We start from the raw sequence: 14,962 nt of genomic DNA, 5'->3' as shown, positions 1-14,962 counted from the left end.
TTCAATGGGATTTAGATCCAAACTCATTGCTGGTCACTTCAGAACTATCCAGCGCTCTTATCTGTAGGCCTCATTCCGTTTTCGTTAAAACAGTAGCACGATATGCTTTACCAAAAAGCTCTATCTTGGTTTCCTCTGACCACAAGACGATTTTTCAGAAGAATTTGGCTTACTCACGTACATTTTGGCAAACTGTAGCCTAGCTATTTTATGTCTCCTGTGATAGTGTTTCATTTCATTCAGCACAGCTTGAATTTCTTTGGAACTTGATTGGGGTAGCTTGTCCACCATCCAGACTATCCTGTCTTGCAACCTTTTATCAATTTTTCTCTGCTGTCCACAGAGATTAGCTACAGTGCAATGGGTTGTAAACTTGATCATGTTGCGAACCATGGACAAAGAAGCATCATTATCTCTGGAGATGGACTAGTAACCTTGAGACTGTTGATATTTTGCAACAATTTTGCTTCTCAACACCTCAGACAGTTCTCTTCTCCTCTTTCTGTTCTCCATGTGTGACACCCCAGGTTACTGGTTGTCACAGTGGCATTGCTTTCCTCACGGGGAGAGTGATGTCAGGCTTGAAAGCGAGGAAGGATCTTCTTTATGAGGTTTCACAAACATACAACATGTTCATACTCCAGGTCAGAAGAGGGAGCTCTGATCCAGCTTGTGGGTGGATCCCCTATATATACTCTGGTCTGAAGGGAAAGTCAAGTCAGTCAGTCAGTGCCAGACAGCAGACTGCAGCAGTCTGAGGCAGAGCGTATGAGAGAGGGGCCGTGCAGCCATGAGGGTGCTGCAGCTCCTGAAAGGAAAGAGAACAGAACGCTGAACAAGCTGTAGAGAGCGTGGAGGGAAAGAGATGCGCAGGAGAGCGAAGAACTAGGGGAATAGCTGCGACTGAGCGCAGACAGCGGTAGCCGGAAGACCGGGGTTGTGTCGTACTCCAAGAGGCACAGCAGAAACCGTCAGGACAGCTGGATTTTTTTAGTTCAAATAGGTTTTTATTAAGAATACCAAGATGATTGACATGTTACATTCGTATTTTCAATACAAAATTTTCTCCCCCCCCCTTCAAACAACTCCCTTTGATCCCAACACCCCCCCACCCCAACCCAACAAGACAGCCCATCTTGCTTAACACCTCCATCAGTAAAACAAAAGGATAACTAATCCCCCATCCCCTAATGTAAGCCACACTTTACAATGCCATTAATTAGGGATCGTAGTTCATTCAATTTGTATAATACCCCTATCCCTATCCCATGGCGATCCACGGAGACCACAGTTTATTGAACACTTCGATTTTCCCTTTCTTTTTGTAAAACCCCTTTTCGAGTGTCAGGCCTTGTTTCACATATTGTAGGAATTCTCCTCTTGACGGCGGTTCTTCCCTGATCCAATTTCGAGCTATTACCTTCCTAGCCATGTATAACAGTCTGGCAATAGCTATCTTTAGGTTACTATCTACTCCAATCTCATCCACGCATCCCAACAGGCACACAATTGGATCTCTTGGCACCACACATCCATACGCACCTTCCATACGACTCAAAACTACTAACCAAAATGCAGCCAGTCTCGGACACGTCCACATCATATGAAATATATCCGCATCCGTAGATTTACACCTTGGGCACTCGGAATTATCACGCAAACCTGCCTTATATAGTATTATCGGAGACCTATAGACCCTATGTATTACATAGAGCTGTGACAGTCTATATGGTTCGCTCACTGACAGTCTTGGGACCCATTCTAGCACCGACTCCCAAGTCTCTTTATCCATTGGACCCAGATCCCTCTCCCATTTAGCTCTCGCCATTATCGGAAATCCCAACAGGAAAGTATGTAGCAGATCTTTATACAAAGTAGATATAACCCCCCCAGTAGACCCTTCATTACACACATACTCCAGTACTATATCTCTTTGAATTCTAATATCTCCGCTCCTATTCTGAGCTCTAAAAGCATGCAACATCCGCAAATACTGATACTCCCCTGCAGTCCCCAGACCAAACTCCGCCTGCAATTGGGAAAATGATTTTAAGTCACCTCGCTCAAGTATCTGATACACGTACTGAATCCCTTTGACCTGCCATTCTGTCAGTATCCCCAGTGCCTCAAACTCCTGTAAGTTATTGTTATGCCATAGCGGAGAGAATCTCGTCAAGTCCGTGATCCTGCGTATATGTCTCAATCTACCCCACAACCTAAGTATCAACAACACAGTCGGGTATAATTTCCCCAGAGCTCCCAAGGATCCATCCTCCAAACATTGTACTACTGGCTATCTTTTTGTCATCACTTCCATCAACCGCTGTACTGCTCCAAGCGCCCATCCCTTTAGATGCTGACTCTGTGCTGCAAGAAAGTATATTTCAGGGTTAGGCAATGCTAGTCCCCCATCGTCCTTGGGTCGCTGAAGTGTCTCCAGTCTAATCCGCGGATATTGTCTCCCCCATTCCTAAACAGAGAGTTGATCTGTCTAAATTTCCCGCGCGGTATCCACACTGGTGCAGTATGCAAAATATACAGTATTTTCGGCATCAGAATCATTTTAATAAGATTCACCCTACCTACCACAGATAAATGCAGCTTAAGCCAAGCATCCACTTTTGCCTTCAGAATACCCAAGATTGGAGTCATATTCCTATGTATATAATCAGTAACAGGCATAGATACCCATATGCCAAGGTACTTGAATTGGCTCGTCACCTTCAGTCGCCCATCTTCCAGTGGCTCCCCCCCAACATCATCCACCTTAAACAAGATAGACTTACTCCAGTTTATCCTAAGTCCCGACAATGATCCGAAGCGTTCAATAATCCCAATGGCTCCCTCCAAGGACCCACCCGGGTCAGCCAAAAACAAAAGAATGTCATCTGCATACAATGCCACCCTTTCTTCAATCCTCCCATATTTAAACCCAGTCATCTCATCAGGCCGTCGAAGTTTAGCAGCCAGTGGCTCCACGGCCAGAGCAAACAAAAGAGGAGAGAGTGGACACCCCTGCCTAGTCCCTCTAGTTAGTTGTATGGTCCGTGATAACTCCCCGTTCACCCTGACCCTGGCCATCGGCATCGAGTACATCAGCCGAATCCAAGATATGAACTGCGGTCCAAACCCCATATTCCGCAACACCTGCCAAAGATACCCCCACTCCACGCTATCAAACGCCTTGTGGGCGTCTAAAGATGCAATAACTCTCTGGCCACAGTTATCGGATCTGAGCTGCAAATTCATAAATAGCCTTCGTAGATTAATCGCAGAGGACCTATCGGGCATAAAGCCAGACTGGTCTGAATGCACCAAGCCGGAAATGACACTTGTCAACCTCATCGCCAATACCTTAGCCAGGAGTTTAACATATATGGTGAGCAAGGAAATTGGCCGGTATGAATCCGGCAGTGTCAAGTCCTTCCCCTCCTTAGGAATCACCACTATTATGGCCTCTCGCATAGATGCCGGTAAACTTCCCCTATCCCTAGCCTCCTCCAGGACCGCCTTCAATCTAGGGATCAACACTTCCCCAAGTTTTTATAAATTTCGGCAGGAAATCCATCTACACCAGGCGCCTTTCCATTAGTCATAGATTGCAATGCGCGACCCAACTCCTCCTCCGTAATGGGAGCCTCCAAGTCCTCTCTATCTATATCACTCAACCTTGGGAGCTCTAATTCCTCAAGGAACGCCACCGTCTCCTCCATTGACCCATCAACCCGAGAGGAATATAGGTCCGCATAAAAATCCGCGAAACTCTCCAAAATCTCTGAAGTCCCAGAGACAGTAATACCGCTCCCCGACACCAGAGAATGGACGAAGGAAGTACTTCTCTGGGCAGAAGCCACCAGCGACAGCAAATGACCCACAGATTCGCCCTCTTGGTAATAAGCCAGATTCATGAATTCCCTTTTCCTTTCAGCCTTACCCAGCAAAACTTCCTCCAGCTGACTCTGCGCTGCCTTTAACCTCCTCCCAGCTTCCAAAGATCCTGTTATTATCATCTCGTCTTCGGCTATCCTCAACCCATCAAGCGCCAATTTCTCTGCCTCTCTCGATTTCCGCTTACACCTGCTAATATCCCTAAACAGCAGCCCTCTCAAGTATGCTTTCATGGCTTCCCACACAGTAAGAGCGTCCACACTACCCTCATTTATCTCAAAAAATTCCACCAACTCCTGCTTTATCTTTTCCAAATCTATATTATGTAGCCAATAAGGGTGAATTTTCCACTCCCTCCTGCTCCCGGCTCGTTTCCCCACCGGTCGAGACTCCACTTCAACTGGACTATGGTCTGAGAGAGCCCTAGGCAAACATCTCACATCCCCCACCATCGTGTCCATCAGACAGTTGCCCAGCGCCAAATCAATCCTAGACAAAGTACCATGAGCTGGCGAGTAACATGAATACCCCCTTTCCCCAGTATGTCTAACTCTCCATAAATCGATCATACCTACTTCCCGGACATAGGTCCCAAACGTAGTGACATGTCCCACCGTCCTATTCTGGGTTTTTTTTATTTTTATCCCAAAAGTCATCACATATATTATTGAGATCGCCAATAATTAGAAGTGGTAATGGACCCCAACGCTCTACCCTCTCCAGCACCTCTCTTATCTTCTTACTTGAGTATGGAGGCGGAATATACATTGCCGCAATGCACATCAACACACCATTAATTTTACAGTTTACCACCACATACTGGCCATCCACATCCTCCTTTGCCGCCACTTCCTCATACTTCACCCCCGTAGGTATTAACACAGACACACCCCTAGAATAAGTAGAAAAAGTAGAATGGTACACCCTCTGTATCCAGCGCCTATTCAATACATTCACCCTCTCCCGCACTAAATGCGTCTCCAGCAAACATATCATTGAAACCTTCTGTTCTCGAACATACTGTAAGGCTACGTTCACATTTGCGTTGTGCGCCGCAGCGTCGGCGCCGCAACGCACAACGCAAATAAAAACGCAGCAAAACGCATGCACAACGCTGCGTTTTGCGCCGCATGCGTCGTTTTTTTCATTGAATTTGGACGCAGCAAAAATGCAACTTGCTGCGTCCTCTGCGCACCGACGCGGGCGCCGCAGCGACGCATGCGGCGCAAAACGCAAGTGCGCCGCATGTCCATGCGCCCCCATGTTAAATATAGGGGCGCATGACGCATGCGGCGCCGCTGCGGCGCCCGACGCTGCGGCGAGGACCGCAAATGTGAACGTAGCCTGACACTGCCGTCCGCCGTGTCTTATCCGCCAGACCTCTCACATTCCAACTCAATATTTTAGTACAATCCCCAATCATGTGGCTCATCATTTCTCATGGTATCCAATTTCCCAAGTTTAGGCTGTCCCAACCCTCCCTCCCCCCCTACCCCCACCCAATTGACCCCCCTAACCCTCCCAATATAGCTCATTCTTTCTCTCATCAAGAGTGGGGCTCCACTGCCCATTGCGAGCACTCTCACCTGCTTAACCCTCCCCTTTCGCATCCCGCTGCCATAGCAATCATAATTTCCCCCCAACTTTTCACTTTAATATATCTAAACATTCAAACTTATATGAACATATATAAAAAAAAAATACCAAACCAATTTACAGTACCTGGCCTAGCTCTCCTCCCTCATATTTAGTAGACGGTACTGTCCCCTCTGGCCAGTCAATTAACATGACCCAGCAAAACCCTCAGCAGTTGCTCAACTCTTTAACCAATGCTAACAAATGTAGAACCCTCTGCCAGCGATAGAGAAAACGATTCACAACCAGATATCGCCGAAATGTCAATCACCCATTCCCTTAAGCTTTTTCTCATTAGTATCAATCCACTGGGTAGCGTCCTCCGGTGTCAGGAAGAAGTGGGTCTTATTAAAAGCCACCAGTCTCAGCTTTGCGGGAAACATCACTGAACACTGCACTCCCAGCTCCCTCAGTCGTCGCTTGATTCCAGTAAACTTCATCCGTTGCTTCTGAACCGCAGCGGAATAGTCCGGATAAATGGCGATTTTTTGTCCTCCTGCCGTCAGATCCTCCAGTTCTCTAGCCTTTCTAAGGATAATGTCTCTATCTCTGTAGTTCAATATTTTGGCAAGCATGGTACGAGGGTACGCTCCTGCCCCAGGGGGCTGTGGTGGGACCCTATGAGCCCGTTCAACCGCAAAAACTTTTGTCAACACTGTGCTCCCAATTTTTTCCAGCAGCCAGCTTTCAACAAATTCTGTGGGGTTTCTCCCCATCAGTCTTTTCAGGCAGCCCCACTATACGTATATTATTTCTTCTGGATCTATTTTCCAGATCCTCATTTTTGGCCGTGAGCTCGGCTATTGCTTGGGTGAACTTCTCAGCTTTTTGTAATCTAACTATGTGATCTTCTGCCGTGCTCACCCTCTCCTCCACCACTCCTATACGTTTGTCCATCTTTTGTAGGGCTGCATTAATCTGTGCAGTGTCCCCTTTAACCTCCTGCATCTGCTGGGCCAGGGAATTCAGGGACTGCTGACATGAAGAGATCAGTGTGATAACATCTCTAAGGGTCGGCTCCTCTGCCTGTGATATGCCTTCAGATCCCCCACTAGCCCCCACCATGCTTTCTCTCTCCTTCCCCTTCTGTACCTCGTGCTGCTGCACCAGGCCTGCTTCCTCCGCCTCCTTCTCAGCTCCAGCTCTGGGTCCTTGTTCTGCATCTGCAGCTTCCACCCTGGCATATTGCTGTAGCTTCGCCGCTACCTCCATGCGACGCTGACATGCTGCATTCTCCCTGTCAGCGTCTTCTCTGGCCTCAGCTCCATCTTGGCCGGCTCCTGCATCGCCCAGTCCTGCATCTTTCTGCCGCCTCCTGGTCATTGCTGCCAGCTCCGGTGCCGCCGTTCAGAACCGCAGTGCTCTTCGGACCTTCAGCCAGCCGGGCTCGATAAGTATACCCGAAAATCAGGGTTAAAACAGGATTTTAAGTCCTTCTGGCAGCGAGAGCACTCTTCCCTGCTTCCACTCACATGGCCAGCTAGGACACGCCCCCCAGGACAGCTGGATTTTATGTCACCTGTCCGCCCTTACACCTGAGGACACAGTAGCATATAGAGCCCGGGTCATGATAGAGACCCTGTAAAAAGGCTCGAGCTACCTGTCGTACTGGTAGTGTCCTACCAACCTGGAGGACAGAGAGAACACGTGAGGACCTTGTGACAGGCTTAGAGCAGCAAGGGCCTACACCACAGTGCTAGGAGGAAGGCTTCTAACCCCACATGGTAAGGGGACTCCCAACTCGCTTCCAAGCCGGCCGGACCATACCTGCACCTGTGATCCGGCACCCTGGACAGTGGATGCCTGAATCCTTCAGTAAACCAGGTAGAGAGACTGCAAACCTGTGTCCTCCCTTTCTTGCTATACCGCCCACCATCCTCATCTACACACCGGGAGCCCTGGGGACCCAGCTTCACCTGTGGGAAGCCATACCATCTTAGCTGCCATAACATCACCCCAGTGGACCTCTTTAAGCAGCGTCGGTCACCTCTGACCGAGAACAGGTGGCGTCATGAACACAAACTTTATTCACATACTCCCCTTTTACTTGGGCGCACAGGGCCACGGGCCAGGTCGCCGCCAACGTGACATCCCCTTTAAGTACTGCGGTACAGAGTACCCGTAGCCATGGCGGGCATTCCACATGCTTAGTGTGACACACACACACAAACTGCAAAGATTGAGTCAATTATGGAAAGGTGCCAACAATTTTGACAGGCCCATTTTTGAGGTATTGTCGAAATTATGTCCAATTTGCTTTTTTTCCCTCTTTTGTGTTGTTCTAATACACACAAATGAAATAAACATGTGTATAACAAAATAAGTGTAATAATTAGTATAAGCCGAGATTTTCAGCCAATTTTTTTTAGGCTGAAAGTGCCCCTCTCAGCTTATACTTGAGTCATTGTCCCAGGGGGTCGGCGGGGGAGCGGCAGGATTGGCAGCTGTCACATCATACTCACCCCCTCCTGACGCAGTCTCTGTACGTCCCTGCTTCTCAGATGCTCTGCGGCGCCGGCAGCTCTTCCTGTGTTCAGCGGTCACGTGGTACCGCTCATTAAAGTAATGAATATGTATGCGACTCCACTCGCATAGGAGAACATATTCATTACTTTAATGAGTGGTACCATGTGACCGCTGAACACAGGGAGAGACAGACCATTTGAGAAGCAGAGAGAGCGCCAGGAGGGTGTGAGTATGACGGTGGAGGGTAAGCCATGCAATATTCACCTGTCCCCATTCCACCGCTGAGCTCTGTCTTCCACGTCCTCTGGCTGTGATGTTCAGGTCAGAGGGCGTGATAAGGTGTTTAGTGTGCGCCTTCTGCTGAACAGTCACTGCAGAGACCCGGAAGAGACAGCGGCGAGCAGCGGTGCAACGGGTACAGGTGAATATCGCAAGTGCCGGGGGCCTAAGCCAGCGGCAACACCGGCACCTGGCCCCCAGCGACGAGAGGGGAGTATTTTTTTTTTTTTTTTTTTTTTTTTTTTTTTTTTTAAATCGCAGCAGCATATGGGGCATATTATTCTATGGAGCATCTTATGGGGCCATCAACCTTTATGGAGCATTATATGGGGAGTATTTTGTATGGAGCATCTTATGGGGCCCATCATGAACTGTATGGAGCATTATATGGGGCTCCTGATTCAATATAGATATTCAAAAAACATTTAACCTACTGATGTCTCAATTAGTTTTACTTTTATTGGTATCTATTTTTATTTTTGTAATTTACCGGTAGCTGCTGCATTTTCCACCCTAGGCTTATACTCGAGTCATTAAGTTTTCCCATTTTTTTGTGGCAAAATTATGGGTCTCGGCTTATACTCAAGTATATACGGTAATTTAATGGGAGAACTAGTTCATTTTCTGGAACAACTGAAAGGGTGCTAATACTTTCGACCATGACTGTATAATTATATTTTTGGTTCGTTATCCAATCAAATATAGATATGTTCTTATTTTAATGCTATCAAATAGTGTTAAAATAAGAATATATCTACATTTGATTGGATAACTGTGTATGGATTGGATAACTAGGTCCATTGCTTTCTCCACATACGTTTTATATCACAGTATGTTTTACATTTGCAGTGTATATTTTTTTATATGTTTCATGTATGGAATTTTTACATGTAACCTCTTTCATTTTCGTCTGTACTTGTTTTTACCATCTTACTACGTCCTCGTTTACCTCTTTAAAAAGGTCATGATCATGATCCTGTTATCCTGACAATATTTTGCACACTGCCAGCTAAGGGACGCTTTTAATTCCAAAGTCTAAACGAGTCAGGTTTACACAGTCAAGAGTTGCACTAGTGGATCATAGTGAAAAACATTAATTTCAATAACTGAAATAAAAAATGCATCCTAAGACATCCAGGTGGAACACTATACTATGTTATCCTGTTACAACTGAAACCAGTCTACAAAGAAAGTGATTTATATTCCTTACTATTCACAAAGTAGTTCTTGCCTGAAGATTTCCATCTCTCCTACAAACCACACTTATCCCGTTCTATCAGGTATATGTGCAGAGCATCAACAGCAAATCAATTTTATCACATTTGTTACCATGTAATTATAAGAAAGATGAGTTGGGAACTTACTGTTATGACCAAGTGCCTGGAGCAGACAATCCAAACATCCATCTAACTTGTCAGCTGCGCAGTCAGATCCAGTTAGCTTCAATTTCTCCAAGGTGTCACTTAAATTATCTGCAATATAAGCAATAAAACAGGAAATCAGCCCAATAACCTGTTACACATGTGCAGTTCATATGATCAGAACTGATGAACACCCATGAAATGACAATCCTCTCATTGGCAGTGGTCAGGATATCCCTAAAAAAATAGCAAATGACCTGCGCCACCCCATACAGAGACACTGCTCAACTAAAAACATAATACCAATGCATACAGCAGGTCTACTGGGTACCTACACTGCCTTTACACTAGAAACATGGCAAACATGCTTATAATTAAGTATATGGAAATCTTCACAAGAAGAAAAAGTAATCTAGGTCATGATGTTAGTATGCATTCTCCAACTGCACCTTGTAAAGGTTTCCATTTGCTGCTTCTTTACAATTCCTTCCTACACTGTAGCTTCTGACTAGCATCTTGGCTGTATGTTAATTATAAGAGATAGTTGTCAGACAAACGTTTGTCGAGCTGACAGCCATTCTTCCGGATTCTCCCACAGGCTAGCACGCTCCATTCGAACAAGATTATCTCCTGTGACAGCAGAGTATCAGACATGTTAAATAAAGTGTACCCTTTCACTTGTTTTTTTTAATTGAAAACGAAAGCCTTCTCGAATTGCCGCTGTTCCACTGATTCTGAAACGGTTTTTCTTATTCTTCTGTGCTCCTCTGTTCCAAAGTTATGGCACCTGCTTATAAAGACGCAAACTTTCCATTGAAAACGGATGCCACAGAACTTCTCTATGGGTGTCTGTTTTTTCTCCTCTGTGGCTGTGTTTTGATTGGCTAGTACCACTCGCGAAGAAGTTCTGTGGTATATGCCTTCTCCCCGTCTGTGATTTCCCGGCCTCCGTTCGGTGATTCCCGGGTCCTCACCACCTGCCTCCGTTCGGTGATTCCGCGGCCCCTCCGCCTACCTCCGGACAGTGATTCCCCAGCCCCTCCGCCTGCCTCCGGACGGTGATTCCCCGGCCCCTCCGCCTGCCTCCGGACGGTGATTCCCCAGCCCCTCCGCCTGCCTCCGGACGGTGATTCCCCAGCCCCTCCGCCTGCCTCCGGACGGTGATTCCCCGGCTTCTCCACCTGCCTTCTCTCAGTCATACCCCGTCCTCGCTGCCTGCCTCCTGTCGGTGATTCCCCGGCTCCTCCGCCTGCCTCTGGACGGTGATTCCCCGGCCCCTCCGCCTGCCTCCGGACGGTGATTCCCCGGCTCCTCCGCCTGCCTTCTCTCAGTCATACCCCGTCCTCGCTGCCTGCCTCCTGTCGGTGATTCCCCGGCTCCTCCGCCTGCCTCTGGACGGTGATTCCCCGGCCCCTCCGCCTGCCTCCGGTCAGGGATTCCCTGTCCTCGCCGCCTGCCTCCGGCCGGTGATGCCCCCATGAAAATAAACAAGGCTTATTCTCACCGCCCGTGCAAGTGCTGTTCCAGCAGTGTCAGCAATCGCATTCCCGGGGCTCACGTGCGGTTATGACAGGTGAGCCTAGCGCCCAATCACCTATGGAGTCACTGTCTCCGTGTTCGGACACATACATAACCAAGAGGAATTGAGGGCTGTGGCTGCTCTCACACCTCTTCTTGATTACTTATAGGTCCAAAGGTGGGCACAGTGACCCCAGCAGTGATTTAGGGCATGGCTCCTGTCTCATAACAACTGCACATAAGTCCCGAGAACACAAGTGCTGACACCACTGGAATGGCGCGGGAACGGAAGTATAAGCTTTATTATTTGCATGGGGGGGCAAACATTAAGATCGACAAGGGGTTGCCCTACTACTGTCAGCAGTAAGGGATTAAGGCTGTCCACAAATTTTGGTCCAGTTAACGCGGATTTAACATATTTTGGCCTAATCAATGTTGTTTCCATACTATGAGCATACTACTTTATGCCTCTGGTAGTTTCACTGTGATAATTAATACACAAGGATATCTACACTATGCTGCACCCCGTATTCCTTCTTTAGATATCCAACATACGGTTTTAGTTTGGCAGTACTATTATCCAGCAATGCACCTGGGAGTAGATCCACCTGCACAAACCTGGCACATTTTTAATTTTATAGTAGACATGTCATAGAAACTGTGAAGAAAGGAGTTTGAAGAAATTAATGAGGATTTAGATGATCTCGGTAGAAAGCTTTTATCTGTATACAAACACATTTAGGAGTGTGAATTGCATTGGTTCATTCAGAACCAGCTCTCCCAACACTGAGGATTCTGCAGATAAGAGGCGATTGTTCATTTACTGGGAAATCAGATTGATAAAACATGGTTGTTAGAAGACCTCAAGGGCTCATGCACTTGGGCGTCACACTCATCCATCAGATTAATGCACAATAGATTAGGTCCGATAACAGACAATAGGAAACGGCACGTCATGTTTCCCTGTTCCATCAGATTTTGTTGCAGTCACTTGTGATCTTAATAAATATAGTTTTGCGCCTAGTTCAGCCGTTTTATTAATGCATTACCAATTCAAGAAATTCATTTTTTTCTGGAATGGGGCTGTAGCTATAGAAACAAAGAGCTAACAGATGCAACAAGTATACCTGGTGCCTGAGGGGGTCCTTTATTATAAAAGGCAAACTGTGGTTAGGGGGCTCGGTTACAGACTTTACATAGGGGGTGAGAAGCTAAAAGTTTGTCCAATTCTGGCTGATATATCATTTTACTTTTATATTGGCCTAGCTGTATATATAGCCTAGGAGGATGATACAAAAAAAAATATAGAGCACATTACTATGGCCACCAACCATACAGCATTGCGTGGTTATAAGCTGCTGCTTCCTTTGCAGATTTATACACCTCCTTGCTCTATAGGATTAGTCAATTCAGAACTTTTAGGATCCCTACTGGCCAGAGTACAGTATGGCAACTAGGTGGGCCTAGGGTGGGCCATTTATATGGATACACCTAAATAAAATGGAAATGGTAGGTGAAATCAACTTCCTGTTTGTGGCACATTAGTATATGGGAGGGGAAAACTTTTCAAGATGGGTGGTGACCATGGTGGCCATTTTGAAGTCGGCCATTTTGGATCCAATTTAATTTTTTTTCAATGGGAAGAGGGTCATGTGACACATCAAACTTATTGATGGGAATGCTGCTGGGGATAAAAAAAACAAAACAAAAAAATAAACCTTTATTCTCCCCAGTAGTTCTCGTTTCTGTCACAGAGTTGGCACCATCGTTGGTTCAGTCCCTGGTCCAAGTAAATACAAATACACCCCCGGGGCCAGACTGACAGCTGGCCTCAATGCAGAGCCAGTGTAAGTCAGGGCCAGGGGCGCAGTTACGGCCGTCGCTCTGTATACACTAAGCCAGTGCTGGTGCCGCCCCCGTGATTTAAACCGAGAGGCTGTGGGGGTAATAAAAGTTAATTTTCTCCCCCCAGCATTTGGCTACGTGCAGACGCCAGCCAGCATAATAATCACTAGTAACCTGCAGATTAACAGCGTTTATTTTGGTGACCGTTATTTCTGAGAGAGAACTGCCTGTTTCCATTAGGACTGCGCAGTGCCCGGTTGTTATGCCAACACCTTACTTAAAGCCTGTGGAGACACAACAAATGCCTACTGGGACATAAAGATGACAATGTGATTGTATTGTAGTTTGCTACAGATCAGTGGATTATGGCGGCTGAAGCTCCACCAACTATTTTAGAATCTCGTCTTGATATCAGAATACGCGTCATGTGGAGTTACCATGACCATGTTTATTCAGAAACTGTGTGTGAAATGTCCTTTTCAGCATACAAGCTATATCCTCCTCCAACGACACCTTCAAGAGTGAAAGCAAAAACATGGGTGTATTAATTAACTTTAATTTATACCGCAAGGATTGAACACACAAGGGTCTCTGCCATCCAAGGCTATACACGGTCACATCGGCACTGAGGAGAATGGTTCAGCATTGGGAGCCTTACTAGCAACCGCTATATGAGCCCAAACAATATTGCTGATGGTAAAATGAGGCTCTGTTCACAACTGCACCGAAGTGGTCACAATGATGTGCCCCAGTCATGGTAACAAAACCCATTCCGACATACCCGACGGAACGAATACACCAGGACACCAATGTTGGATAGAGAAAAGGCCATGAGGTTTATTAAGAGGAACAGATTCAATTTTAATAAATAACCATAAATGAATATATAGCAACTATACCATAACCATAAGACCAAATCCACGCAGCCAGGCTGGGCAATTTCCCCACTTATAAATATCACTAGATGTTTCCAGCCAGCTAACGCTCGGCACGCTCATTGCTATCTAACGCTGCTGATTAAACTAAAGTAAATAATGACAACATTCAATAGCGCTTACACAGGTGGGAAATTAACTTAAAATGAAGTTAATAATAGTGTGATGTGTTGGGGGCGGGATTATGTGTGGTTATGGGGTGGGGGGGCGGGATTATGTGTGGTAATGGGGTGGGGGGGGCGGGATTATGTGTGGTAATGGGGTGGGGGGCGGGATTATGTGTGGTAATGGGGTGGGGGGGCGGGATTATGTGTGGTAATGGGGTGGGGGGGCGGGATTATGTGTGGTAATGGGGTGGGGGGGCGGGATTATGTGTGGTAATGGGGTGGGGGGGCGGGATTATGTGTGGTAATGGGGTGGGGGGCGGGATTGTGTGGTAATGGGGTGGGGGGGCGGGATTATGTGTGGTAATGGGGTGGGGGGGCGGGATTATGTGTGGTAATGGGGTGGGGGGGCGGGATTATGTGTGGTAATGGGGTGGGATTATGTGTGGTAATGGGGTGGGGGGGCGGTATTGTGTCTGGTGATGTGGTGGGAGGCAGAGCTACTGTGCAGGGGGCGGGATTAGCGAGTAATCACGATGCCTCATATATATAGATGACAAAATAAAGTTGAAGAAAGATGGAGGGTGGGCGGGTGCTTTGCTCTTTTGCAGGTTTAATGAACAGCTGACAGAAAACTGGGATATTTATAGACCAAAATCATCCAGCACTTTTTCAAGTTAACCAATCAGATTTAAATAAAAAGACCCCCCAAAAAACTGATCTAAACTGGAATAACAACCTGCTCGTGAATTCACAGCTGACTGATATTTGAACTTCTGACCTCAGATGGAAACCATGCCATACACCATAAGGGTATGTTTCCACAGTCAGGAATGGCTCAATATTTGCTCAGGATTTGGCACAGGTAAAATCTGCATCTGAGGTCCCTGGCAGGTCACCTGCATTTTTGATGCGTTTTTTACATGCGTTT

At 46.8% G+C, this 14,962-nt stretch overlaps 1 protein-coding gene across 3 annotated transcripts in view; it reads right to left on the bottom strand.

The window, feature by feature from the left end:
- Positions 1 to 14,962, bottom strand: part of RAP1GDS1 (Rap1 GTPase-GDP dissociation stimulator 1) — a 136,015-nt gene that overhangs the window by 70,778 nt on the left and 50,275 nt on the right. For all 3 annotated transcript variants that reach the window (XM_077277413.1, XM_077277421.1, XM_077277428.1), the window contains exon 2: positions 9,633 to 9,740. In XM_077277413.1, coding sequence (XP_077133528.1) covers positions 9,633 to 9,740 — 108 coding nt within the window. The remainder of the gene's footprint in view (positions 1 to 9,632; positions 9,741 to 14,962) is intronic.

The sequence above is a fragment of the Ranitomeya variabilis genome, chromosome 1 (assembly GCF_051348905.1).
Source record: "Ranitomeya variabilis isolate aRanVar5 chromosome 1, aRanVar5.hap1, whole genome shotgun sequence".
NCBI classification, from domain to species: domain Eukaryota; kingdom Metazoa; phylum Chordata; class Amphibia; order Anura; family Dendrobatidae; genus Ranitomeya; species Ranitomeya variabilis.
The sequence above is the reverse complement of the archived record's forward strand: the minus strand, read 5'-3'. Positions and strand labels throughout refer to the sequence as shown.